This window comes from Hirundo rustica, chromosome 17 (assembly GCF_015227805.2).
Source record: "Hirundo rustica isolate bHirRus1 chromosome 17, bHirRus1.pri.v3, whole genome shotgun sequence".
NCBI lineage: Eukaryota > Metazoa > Chordata > Aves > Passeriformes > Hirundinidae > Hirundo > Hirundo rustica.
The window spans coordinates 8,070,904-8,084,253 of record NC_053466.1 but is presented as its reverse complement, the minus strand read 5'-3'; the positions used below and the strand labels follow the sequence as shown (position 1 = coordinate 8,084,253).

The 13,350-nt window shown below is 42.9% G+C and overlaps 1 protein-coding gene across 1 annotated transcript; it reads left to right on the top strand.

The window, feature by feature from the left end:
- The first annotated feature begins 506 nt into the window (after window positions 1-506).
- TOP3B (DNA topoisomerase III beta) lies at window positions 507-11,456 on the top strand. Its single transcript, XM_040081169.2, has 17 exons — window positions 507-638; window positions 1,342-1,473; window positions 1,694-1,800; window positions 2,178-2,252; window positions 3,189-3,385; window positions 4,022-4,178; window positions 4,972-5,085; window positions 5,999-6,089; window positions 6,362-6,516; window positions 6,691-6,796; window positions 7,130-7,276; window positions 7,660-7,833; window positions 8,642-8,770; window positions 8,960-9,109; window positions 9,526-9,626; window positions 9,871-10,072; window positions 10,939-11,456. The coding sequence occupies exons 1-17, from the start codon at window positions 569-571 to the stop codon at window positions 11,418-11,420; spliced, it is 2,589 nt and encodes an 862-aa protein (XP_039937103.1). The 5' UTR covers window positions 507-568; the 3' UTR covers window positions 11,421-11,456.
- Window positions 11,457-13,350: the final 1,894 nt, after the last annotated feature.

Here is a 13,350-nt window from a genome sequence, read left to right as displayed (position 1 = left end):
CGCCGCCAGGGGGCGCCGGAGCGGGCGGGCTCCAGCCGGGGGGGGTCTGCGTGTGAGAAAGGGTGTAAATCTAAATCTAAATATAGTACGTGTGTCTGCATGTATATGTACGTATGTGTGCTATGTCCATGAATACGCGTGTCTGTGTGTCCGCACGTGTGTCTGTGTGTGTATGTCTGTGTGTGTGTCCGTGTATCTGTCTGTGTGTATGTCTGTGTGTCCCGCGCCCGCCCGCGCCGCCGCAGCCCTGCGGAGCCGCCCGCGCCTTCCGGCGCCGTGACCCGGCAGTGACGCGGCCATGGCCGCCCGCTGAGGCGCGGAGCGCGGCCGAGCCCGGCGGGGCGGAGCGGGGAGGGCAGCGGCTCCTCGGCGGGCGGCGGCTCCTAGGCGGCCGCGCCGTGTGGTTGGCGCTCGGCTAGAAGCGGGCCCGGCCGTGCCCCTCGGCCGCGGGTGCCGCCGGGGCCCGGAGCGGGCGGGCTGAGCGGCGCTCTGTCCCCTCAGGCGCGGGAGCCGCCGCGCCCCAGCTCCGCCCGCCCGTCCCCGCGGCTCCGCGCCGCAGCGGCCGAAGATGAGGACCGTGCTCATGGTGGCGGAGAAGCCGTCCCTGGCGCAGTCCATCGCCAAGATCCTCTCCAGAGGTAGGGGAGGCGGGGCGGGTGCCGGCGGCAAGGGGAGCGCTCTGCAGGCACGGCCGGAGCGCGGGGATGTGTGCGAGCGGCCGGGAGGCATCTGCCGGGACGCCGGACTTGTTGTGAGGGCAGCGAGGGTGACGAACACCCTGGGCAGTGCCTGGCTTGTCTTGGGGCCGGAGCCGCCTGGGAACGGTGGCTTCGGACAGGTTCATAAAAGAACGGGATGTCCCATCACGTTCTGATTCTTTTTATGGGCTAATGCCTGTTTAAGCCAAGAATAAAGGAGTCCGGTTTCGATATTTCATGTAGCTCTAGTGTGCCTTAGAGCATACGGTGTCTGGAAAGTGTCAGTCATGTAGCAAGTTGCTGTTCTGAGATTTTTGAGGTAAAAGTTTTGTAAATCTAGAAAATAAAATAAATTGATTATAGGTATGTGTTCTAGAAAACAGTATTTTTGTAAGGTTTCATTATGGGAGAGAAAACCTGGTGGAGATAATGGGTAGTTTAATCTGAAGATGAAATATACTTTAGGAAAGCCCTGAATCGATACTTAATGAAATAAAAGTTTGATCAACGAGTAGAATTTTGTGATCAGGAAGACCTGGCTGTAAGATCCAAGGAAAGAGGGATGTAATTTCACACAAAATAATTCGTTTCGATAGCTGGGGGGGGTTTTACCTCATTAATATTTATGATCCTGTTTTCACAGGGAACATGTCCTCTCGCAAGGGACTCAACGGTGCGTGCTCTGTGCACGAGTACACCGGGCCCTTCATAGGGCAGAGTGCCCACTTCAAGATGACCTCGGTGTGTGGTCACGTCATGACTTTGGATTTCATAGGTAATTGCCTGCTCATCAGATGTTTTAACTAATGACGGCTTGTAGAGCTGCCCGGTCCTCCAGAAAAAGCTTAGAGGTCCCTTGGTATACAGTAAAGCAAGATGTGTTAGGGTAGAAAATTTTCCATACAAATTTTGAAAGCCAAGTGTTTTGCAAAGTAAAGCTGTTTGTTTTATAAATATACCTTCAGAGCTCCACTTAATATACTTCTGCTTTTCAGGAAAATATAACAGCTGGGACAAAGTGGATCCAGCAGAACTTTTTAGCAAAGCTCCCACAGAAAAGAAAGAAGCTAATCCCAAACTGACCATGGTGAAGTTTCTACAGGTATTCTTTCTTTTGAGTAATATTTAGGGTTATCCTTTTCTATGTTCCTAAATAAGAATTTTTCCATCTTTTTGTCCCAGATAGTATAAATAATATTTTATTTTTGCTGGTTCTTATGCAGTCTGAAATCTTTGTTAAATTCATTTTTGCCATTGCCTTCTGATTTTTTTGACAGTTGATATCCTGCTTCTCAGAATTGGAGCATTGGGTGCAAGTTTAGCTTTAATAACAAGTGCAAGGCAGAGCTTTAAAATAAATGTGTTGGTTTCTGTTCACACTTCACACACCCTGCTGAAACCAGAAAAAGAAATATACAGGTAGGGAGAGGGGAGGTGTTTCTTTGAGTTGCTGAAGAATTGTGCTAATTTTTCTCACAGGTGGAGGGAAGAGGCTGTGATTGTATTGTCTTATGGTTGGACTGTGATAAGGAAGGAGAAAACATCTGTTTTGAAGTAAGGTTTCCATTTTTAAGACTCACAATACCATAATATATGTCTGACAAGACTATCAATACATTGTTTTATGAGTCTACAGTAAAATTCAAACTAAAGTTAAATAAAGTTTTAAAGGCATAGAGGGTCTTGGTGGAAAACCTCATATGCTTTGAACTTTGTAAGATGTTAGTTAAAGAGCAGAAATAAATCTCAGAGGTGTTGCTCATCTCAGATGAACAATCAGGCCTCTTAAATGTTAGATCATTCCAGTGCTTCAAGAACTGGTCTGGATTCCACAGCTGGAGTAGTTATTTTTATGTCCTTATAAAACTTAATCTCTGTTTTACTTAATCTCAATCTTTTGTTTATTGAGCAATTAGATGCTTTAGAGCACAGAAGCTGCTTGTAAGTGTAGGCTTACTGCAGAAATTTGGCCTCTGCGTATAAAAAGCATTGATCTAAAACTTTGCTAAGATTTTTTTTCTTAGCATCCTATTTTCCCAGAAGTCTACATGAAGAGTATTTGTTTGGGGATTTTCTTTAGTTTAAAGAAACACGTTTCATCAAGTGATTGTTTTAAATTCCTTACATACCCCTGTATTGTTACTTGTGCCTTAGCAATGAGTAGAATAAACCCAGATAGACACTGGTACATGTTCACCAAAAGGTGCTGCAGCTGCACTGATGAATGTCTTTGCCCTTAGCTAAAAATACTGATTTGCTCCCAGCAGCTGCTGTAGAGTAAATAAACCCTTCAGTTTTGTTAATTCTGTATGCTTTTGAGTGGATGGACAAATGCTGCTCTGGCTTATCGGTTAACGTATTGGCACGACATCTTGCTGAGTTAAGGAAACAGTGACACAAGTATTTTGTGGGGAGGTGTTTTTTTTTATCTTTAGAGAGAAAGCCTTTCTCTTTCAAATCCTCTCTAACTATGCTTCTGTTTTTCCTTAGGTTCTTGATGCTGTTCTTCCTGTCATGAACAAACCTCGTGGCACGGAGAGGACGATTTACAGAGCTAAATTCAGTTCCATCACCGACACAGACATCTGCAATGCCATGAATCACTTGGGAGAGCCCAATCGCAACGAAGCTCTGTCCGTGGATGCCCGCCAGGAGCTGGATCTGAGGATTGGCTGTGCCTTCACAAGGTGACAGCACAGACTGCAGACGCTTTTGTGAAAGGTTCAGGAATGGCTCTGTGCCCTCGTGGTTTAAGCCCAGCCAAGCCCCACTGTCCCGCCACCCCTGGGGTAGGGGAGAGTACTGCATGGGTGGAAGTGGGAAAACTCATGGCTTTGAGATAGAGACAGTTTGTTAGGTAAACAAAAGCTGCACACGCAAGCAAAGCAAAATAAGGAATTAATTCACCGCTTCCCAGGGGCAGGCAGGTGTTCAGCCGTGCCCAGGAAAGCTGGGCTCCATCAGCCGTTACGTTTACTTGGGAAAACAAATACCATCACCCCAAGTGTTCCCCCCTTCCCCCTTATTCCCCCAGCTTTATATGCTGGGCATGTTGTCACATGATCTGGAATGTCCCTTTGGTCAGCTAGGCTCAGCTGTCCTGGCTATGTCCCCTCCCAGCTCCTTGTGAGGCAAAATGATTATGTCTTAATTAGCTGTAAGAGAAGGTGTTCCTCAGACTGCTTTTTTCCTAATGCCTGAATGATTTTATAGATTACTCATATTTTGTGCATGTATGATAAAAGAACCTTCTGCTTTTCATGGCAATGAGGATATTAATGTATACATGTCTCATTTGTTTCCCCCCCCCTCCCTTCTCTTAGGTTCCAGACAAAATATTTTCAGGGGAAATATGGGAATTTAGACAGCTCCCTCATCTCCTTTGGGCCATGTCAGACCCCAACACTTGGATTCTGTGTTGAGAGGCATGATAAAATCCAGTCATTTAAGCCTGAGACTTACTGGGTGTTGCAAGCTAAAGTAAGTAAGTTTTACAGTATTCGTTTTTACAAAGGAAATGCATTTGTATTTTGTTCATTCATAAATTCATAGCTGCTGACAAGAATTCACAATGCCTATAGTTTACTCATGTGTTCTCATTCTGTTCACATGTGTGTCACCACTCTCAAGAACAGATTCCAGGATGTCAGTTTTGTATTAAAGTGCTTATTGTCTGGTGCTTATAAGAATTCTTCAGTGCTAATCATCTAAGCTTAGATTCAGCCAAAAAGACTACTTTAAATGGTTCTTTTTTGTTCCCTGGGGTCCTTGGAGTGACTGTTGTTAATTTGAATCCAGGAATTAATTAGCCTGCCAACAAACATTGGCATTGCTGAGCATTGGAATTTTAAAGCAAGTAAAATGCTCATTGTGTTAATTGGCAATTGAGCCCTCCGAGTACTTTGGCAGCTCAGAGCAGTTTTACAGCCTCGCTGCTGTCCAAGCTCTGAGAGCAGATCAACAGGGTTTTATGGCTTGTGATCACAAGGATTTTTAAAGCAAAAAAGGGATTCCTTATTGGTACAAAGTTGCCATTTTTGTACTTGTAAAGAAAAAAAAATCCTTTGCAGAAGCCCCTCCAAAAAAGAGCACAACTGCATGTTTGAGCACTGGTGTCCTGGTGTGGGTTTGTCCTAAATTTGTCCTAACAAATGCGTTATGTCCTAGGATTTGCTTGCTGTACTCTTGTTGGGAATATGGAATATGCATTCTCAAACTCTAGGAATAGAGGTGGTGGGAATTAAATTTTTTTTTTTTTTTTTTTGTCCAATAGGTGAACCCTGAAAAAGAAAGTTCTCTCACTCTGGATTGGGATAGAGTGAGGGTGTTTGATCGTGAGGTTGCTCAAATGTTCCTGAATATAACAAAGATGGCAAAAGAAGCAAAGGTAAGAATATTTACCAAGTGCCAGTAGATCTGTATTTCATATAAAGGAAATACAATTTAATATTTCATTTACTCCATATTGAGGCTTTCAGTTGTTTGTTGGGTTTCTTTTAAGAGTGTAGAATATCTGTATTTTGGTTTTTACTTCATTCAGCTTTGTGTAGATGAGAATAAAAGGCAAGAGATTTTTTTATTGTAGATTGTACTGTGCTGGTGTGGTCATGTCAGCAGAGGCCTCTTCTTAATACTGACTTTGGAAATGCTCATCACTCATGATAGGAACTCTTCATTACTAAACCTGCTAGGAGATACTGTTCAGATGTCTCCAAGCAGACCTCTTATTTCCCATGAGACACTGAATAAATTGGAATTTAATTACGTGTAGGGCAATATTCCTGCAGTTAAATATTTAATCATGTGTATGGTACAGTCTTTATAGTCAATTAACTTATAACTCTGCTCTGTTCAATACTTGTTTGACAGTGTGTTTGGATTTAAGTGCTTACAGACATCAAGGTTCAAAGACTGCTTGAAGCTTTTAAAAATCTGCATTCTTATAGTTAGGACTGTTGCCTGGACTGAGCACTAAATCCTTGTAGCACTGAAAGTAGGTGCTGCTGAGGTAGGTGGGAAGTAAAGACAGCAATAAGCTGCCTTGCTGTGTTCCCCATTAGTTATAGACCTGATCTAGTCCTGGCACAAAGGCACTTTCAGACTTCAATTTTAGAACTTGATAAAATTATCTCCAGTCAGATTTTCTAAAGTAAAAATATATTGGTGGTTACTGTTTTAAGAGAACGAAGCAGAAATGATAAGAATAGACAAAGGTAGGTATGATACATATTTATAGACATGATCAAAATTATGCATTTACCAAATGTTAGTACTTCTACTGTGAAAATGCTGTTTTCTAGGTAGAATCTGTGAGTAAAAAAGAGAAGGTGAAGCAGAGACCACTGGCTCTGAACACAGTAGAAATGCTCCGAGTGGCCAGTGCTGCTTTAGGTAGGTACAAAAGTTCAGATTTTCACTCTGTTTTAAAACAAAATATTTTGGCCAGAAACAAAACAAATAATACATAATTTTGGGCAAAGGATCAAGTTTAGAAAGCTGCTTGTCAAAAGTGAAATGTTTGGCAAGACCAAGGTGACAAAAGTCTTGCGGAGAGGATAAACCATAATTTATTTAAATACTTGGGTGAGGTGTACATCCAGATGCAGCAAACCATAATCACAGGGATGTGTATATGATTTTTGTTTTCTCCTGTCCCCTCTCAGGAATGGGTCCCCAGCATGCCATGCAAATAGCAGAGCGTCTTTACACTCAGGGTTATATCAGCTACCCTCGAACAGAAACTACCCATTATCCAGAAAACTTTGACCTGAAAGGATGTTTGAGACAACAAGCCAATAATCCTTACTGGGCAGAAACTGTGAGTACATGAAGCAAAAGCCGTACTATCATTCTCTAGTCTGTTTTAGATTAGATCTTGCTTGGTGTATTATAACCTATAGCCCTTTAGAAACTTTAAATATCTCTAGTTTCTTTTATTTTTGTTGTATTGTTGTGGATTTGATGTGAGTAAGCCATTTCTTTCTTCACCCAGGTGAAAGCATTGCTATCAGAAGGCATCAATCGTCCAAGGAAAGGCCACGATGCAGGAGACCATCCTCCCATCACCCCAATGAGAGCTGCAACAGAAGCAGAATTAGGTACAGGCAAATCCAGTAGTGTTGGGACACTGTGTGAGGAAACCAGTCCCTTGAGGTGTAAGGTACCACTTTCTAAATCACTGAGTTTCAACAGAATATAAAATTATTTGATTGGCAGGAAGTGAAGAGAGAGCAAGCTTAATCCCCATTGAAACTTCTGGTGACGGTGAAGTTCAGAACTGCTTCAGCAGTTGATCCTCGGGACTATAGTACTGCCAAGAAAAAGAAAACAACTCCATGCCTACGTTTCTAGCAGAAATTTATCCCAGAATAGTAGCTTCCAAGTACCGAAATTGGATTATATTTTGTGGCTGAGGTGTTGTTTCTCCCCAGGTGGAGATGGGTGGCGACTGTATGAGTACATAACTCGGCACTTCATTGCCACTGTCAGTGCTGACTGCAAGTACCTCCAAACCACCATTTCCTTCAGTATTGGCCCTGAAAGATTTACCTGTGTTGGAAAGGTGGTAACTTCACCAGGTAAGACAAATCAGGAGTAAGTATTAGCTGCAGATTAACTTTTTTCCCCCCCATTAAGACACTGGATGGATATAAAAGTGAAGCTCTGGGGACAAGTGCAATTGTGAAGACTTTTTTAAGCTCTCAAAACCAGAGACCAAATCTTGTCCTAATTTTCATACTTCCATTATGATAGAAAAAGTTATTTTTCATGTAGCAGTCTCAAAGATTTAATGCCACATTTGCCAGTGTGAAGACCAGTCCTTTTACAAACAGTAAATGCCTCTGGGGAGATAAATTACATGAAGGCAGAAGTTTTTTCTTGGACTTCTGTAAAAAGAATGTGGCAGCACTACTGAGACTATTATGGTAAACTGGCAAGTTGTTTATTTCTTTACCTACAGGGTTCACAGAAATTATGCCGTGGCACAGCATCCCATTAGAAGAGAGCCTTCCCCACTGTGAGAAAGGAGATCTTTTTCCAATTGGTGAAATAAAGTTGCTGGAAAAGCAAACCAGCCCTCCTGATTACCTGACAGAAGCAGAACTGATCACTCTGATGGAAAAGCATGGCATTGGTAGGATCTTGCCTAACTTACATTGTTCTGCAGTACCTCCACCAAGACTGCAAAGAGTCTGAGTCCCTCCTCTGCACTGTCTCTGTCAGTAATGGGCTCTCAGTATTCATTTGGATGTGTGCAGTGATCATCTCTTCCCCTTCAAACCACCATGCCTGTAGCTCCCCTTAGCAGATGGTAGATTTTTCTTCCCCCATGTTCCTTTCCCTTTCTTATTCTTATTTTTGGTAGTTTCTGGTTTCTGGCCAAAGCAGTATCCTTTCATAACATCCCTGTCATTTCTCTGTCAGAAAGAGCTGATGTGTGGAAGGAAGCACCTCCCTATTCTTAGGAATGATTTTTTGTCTTTTCAGCTTGCTTTAATTTAGTGTCTTCAGTAATCCTTCTGTATCTTGTTGTACAATTTACCACAATCCTACTTTCCATTATCAATCTGACTTGTTTCTTTTAATGTATTTTCATTAATTTACCCCGTCAGAGCAAACACAGTCTCTTACTCTACTGTGTTTTTCCAGAGTAAATAACTGTGAAGAATAGATGTCTTCCCAAGAGTAATTTCTCAGAAGAGATGAAAGGATTAAGGTTAAATCATATGTTTCAGACTTATCAGAATTGCAAAGGAACATCAGAGTTACTAGAGAGATAGAAGTTATGCACTGGAAGTTGGGTAACAGTAAGAAGGTATCTGAATTTAAGCAGTTTTAGGAGCCCTGTGATTTGATATTAAACCAGAGAAGCCAGAAGCGAGTTACTTGATGAAAACTGTAGTTTGTTCAGGGTGGATAAATTGTTTTCCTTTGTGTGGCAGGAACTGATGCCAGTATTCCAGTCCACATTAACAACATTTGCCAGCGAAACTATGTCACAGTGGAGAGTGGTCGAAGACTAAAGCCTACAAACCTTGGCATTGTTCTGGTTCATGGTTATTACAAAATAGGTCAGTTAAATGCTCTTCCCTTTCCACCCTCTTACCTTCCTTTCGCTTTACTGTATCAAAGGCTGATGCCAACGTGGAATTAACATTTCTGTCTCAAATAATGCTTGTTTTGGTGTCAGTTTACGTGTGAATGGTTTCCTACCTCCATTTTTGACCTTTCATTGCTGCTGTCTCTGGTTTTCCTGTTAGATGCAGAATTGGTTCTTCCTACAATCCGCAGTGCTGTAGAGAAGCAACTCAACTTAATAGCTCTGGGTAAAGCAAATTATCATCAGGTCCTGGAGCACACCCTTGACATTTTCAAAAGGAAATTTCACTATTTTGTGGATTCGATTGCAGGTAAAACTTTCTACATGTGAAGTTCCCTACAATTACTTAGTTGTTGCATAGAAAATACTTATATATTAGGCTCCTTTCAGAGCTTGAGGCTTTCTGAAATGTTGTGCCAGGACTGGAAGTTTCCAGTCAAATTTATTTGCTCTCCAAAGGGAGAAAGGCTGAATCATGTCTCCAAAACTCTACTTCAGGTTTATTTTGTGCCTGTGTAGGGGTGAGTTTTTGAAAACTTGAGATTAGCTGAACCAGTGTGCTTGTGTATGCTCAGTGCAAAATGCTGTGTATTAGTCTTTGTAGACAAGGAAGAGCATTATGAGTAAAATATTTCTCACTTCTCACACAGGTCTGTAGGTGATTTTGTACAAAGTTTTCTCTTAAGAACTAGAATTCTAACATAAGTGTGATCATTCCTTTCGCAGGTATGGATGAACTGATGGAAGTGTCTTTTTCACCCTTGGCTGCCACGGGCAAACCCCTTTCCCGCTGCGGTAAATGCCATCGTTTCATGAAGTATATTCAGGTCCGTTTACCTCATTCTTGGAATTTGAATTTCACTTGCTGGGGGGCATTGAGTATAAACTTATTTTTTATTATTGAACTTGTGTTCAAATGTGGCCATCACATTTGAGAGTGCCTTTCTGAAACAAAAAGGCTGGTAGGGTTTTGCCTTGGGGAGCAAACCAGAGAGCAGCTCCAGCTGGGTTTACAGGTTTTAAACTCTCTCAACCCTGCAGTTGCTCAGGAGATTTGTGTTCTGTTTCCAGGCCAAGCCGAGTCGCCTGCACTGCTCCCACTGTGATGACACCTACAGTCTCCCCCAGAATGGTACCATTAAACTCTACAAGGAGTTGCGCTGTCCCCTGGATGACTTCGAGCTGGTGCTGTGGTCATCTGGATCCAGAGGAAAGAGCTATCCACTGTGTCCGTACTGTTACAACCATCCTCCCTTCAGGGACATGAAAAAAGGTAGGAGTTCTGCAAACATGCAGGTATCATCCTCACTTGAAACAGATTAGGTAAAGTCTATACAATGGGCTTTTTAGGAGGGGTTTTTTTAGGTGTTTTAAAACCAGTGTGGTTTAGTATAAAGTGCTGCTCAAATTAGACTCTAGATACCTAAAATTCACATTAAACTTACTGGCCAAAATTTATTAGTTAACGAATTTTTGAAATTCTTTTTTTCACAGAAGAAGTAAGAAAATAATTTACCTGTATGCACTGTAGGTGACCTTCACAACACTCAGCATGCAGTGGAAGGACACCAAGATGCTCATGTCTTGCAAATATGAGTAGGTTTGGATAGGAGTATAAACAAAGACCAGGTCTTGGTGTTGTTTTGATAAAGATAAATGATGTGTCAAAAGCTGTTGAAGGATATAGGAAGAAGTTGTGGTTAGTTTAGTAACTGTAGGAATGAAACTTACTTAAGTAGTGCGCTGAAGCTTTTTTTGCATCTTTTTATTACCGTCTTTTAATTAAAAATATCTTGGACTAACAGTGAGTAGTTCAAGTATAAAATAACAGTTAAGCAGGAACCATACATTTAATTGAAAATGTAATGAGTTTTCTTCACTAATCTGTCTAAAGTGCCTGTACTGTACAGTGGCAGTATATGGCAATTCTGAAAACCATTACAGAAGAATTTTTCAGCAGGGGATTATTCTGAAACTGTGAAGAGGCAAGTTGCCATTTTGGGAGCAGTTCTATTCTTCAGTGATTTAGAAAATCTACAGTGTACTGAAGTGTCTCTGGCTTCTGTGTCTCACTTCCTTCAAGCTTGGTAGTGTGAGTAGTGAGGTAAAGGGCGCTGTGGTTTTACTCTTCTTCCCCAGGAATGGGCTGTAACGAGTGCACCCACCCCACGTGCCAGCATTCCCTTAGCATGCTGGGAATTGGGCAGTGCGTGGAGTGTGAGAACGGGGTTCTGGTGCTGGACTCGACGTCGGGTCCCAAGTGGAAGATGGCCTGCAACAAATGCAACGTGATCGTGCACTTCTTCGAGAACGCCCACAAGGTCCGCGTGTCGCCCGAGACGTGCGACTTGTGCGAGGCGGCGCTGGTGGACGTGGATTTTAACAAAGCCAAATCTCCCTTGCCTGGCGACGAGACCCAGCATTCGGGCTGTGTGTTCTGTGACCCCGTGTTTCAGGATCTGGTGGAGCTGAAACACGCGGCCATGAGGCACCCCATGCACCGTGGGGGACAGGGGAAGAGGCAAGGGCGGGGAAGGGGCAAAGGCCGGAGACCTGGAGGAAGACTCAACCCAAAGAAACCCAAGGACAAAATGGCAGCTCTGGCTGCTTACTTTGTATAATGGCCACACAACAGGAAAATAAACTTCTTATAAAAATGGGTTACTCTTTGAGTTCATTTTTAAGTATCTTTGATGTTTCACTGCTTTCCTGTTCTTAGAACAGTTAAATACCTTAGGTTGCTCCCAAAACAAACTGTTCTGGATGGTCGGTATCTGAGTAAGCCTTTAAGCTTTTAATTGGGATTCATTGATACAATTAAAGCTTACAAACAGTAGGGAGACTCAAGAAGTGTACTTGGACTGTTAACTGTGGCTAATAGAAAGGAAATGGAATTTGTCTCTTCTGACATTTCTGGGGTCTTTGTCAGCAGTGCAAGTGCCAGGAATATAAGAACTGGTTAAGATCAGTGTTATGCTGCCATAGTCTTTAAGTGTGGCACGAGACTTGCTTCATCTGACTTTGAATCTTCAAAACTAAGAAATGATTAGTAGCTGTCAGATTTTTAAATTACATCTGCAATAGCAAGAGTACTGCTTCAAGTCTGTCATTCTGCTGCATAACTGAGTAATGCCAATAGACATACAAAATGGAAATTATAAATGTGAAGGGGAACATCTGCTTTCAGCAGTGATTCCCAAATCACTGCCTGTGCAGACAAGTTGGTATCCCATGGTCAATGGGGCCCTGTTAAATAAGACTTCCTCCTGCTGCTGGAAGACAGATTGAGTATCCATGCTAGTTTATTCCTCTGTGTTCACACAGCAGATCATATCTGACAAAACAGTTTGTCCTGTCTGCTCCCTGAATTGTCATTTCGGTGTTGGTTAGTTTTGCTGTCAAAAGGAGGGTGTCCTCATGCTTTTGTGTGGAGCTGTATCTAACCACTGCAGCACTAGGTGCCACATTGCAAAATCTCATTGTACAAATATATGATACTCTCTCCTTTCCTTCCATGGGCTCATGGCTGAGCATGTCTGGTCATCTGGTCAAGTACAGTTTGTGTCATCTATAGCCACAAAACAGCTTCAGCACTGGTTGTGGTCAGATGGGAGGTGCAAAGGCTGCTGCATTTCAACACAGAATGTGCAGAGAGCGACCTGACATGGGATGCACTGGCAACAGAGAGGAAAGACAAGTCCCTACAAAGCTAAGTTACAACTCTGCTGTTTTAGTTGGCACAATGTGTGCATTTACTGAACCAGAGAACATAGCCCAAATACCACAGCACCAAGCCTGTTCCTCTGATCAAATGTTTGTTTATACAGTTACAGCTCAAACATGAACTGTTTCAACAGTACTGCTTAGAAGTTGCAGCCATAGGTAAAAGGTTTGGGGTTTTTTTCTGTAGTTCTTTTTAGTTCTTTCTGGTAAAAGCAGGCTGCTGTTGAAGTCCTCTTTTACATGTAGCCTGGTTTGTACACCAGGAACTGCTCTGAGCATCCCTATGTGCCCAGCTGGCTGCTGCTGCTGGCTGGGATTTCTGTGATGCTTGGAGATGGCCCTGGAAGTGTGGGAAACCTGTCACTGGTCATTCTCCATGGCTTCTGAGCTGAGTGGGAATGCTTTCCTCTTCCTCCAAGCATGGCTTTTACCTTGGTTATTTGCAGACAAACTTTTGCTTGTAAATCTCTTTGCACCTTTCCCATTTGCATGTATCTCCATGTGTGATTTGTCACGGTGTGTAATTCTTCATAATCTAATGTGGAGTAAGGATCTTAGGATGGAAAAGCCACTGACTTGGGTCAGTACTCACCTTGAGTACTGTGAGCAATTTTGGGCACCGCAATGTGAAAAATACATTAAGCTATTAGGAGGCATCCAAAGGAGAGCCACGAGGATGGGGAAGGGTCCGGAGGGGAAGCCATAGGAGGGGTGGACAATGCTGTCAGGCATATGGTGAGATTTTTCCGGTGATCCTGATGGTCCCTTCCAACCGAGGTTATTCTAGGACTCCATGAGTGCTGAGCGCGGGGAGGGCTCAGTGAAGAG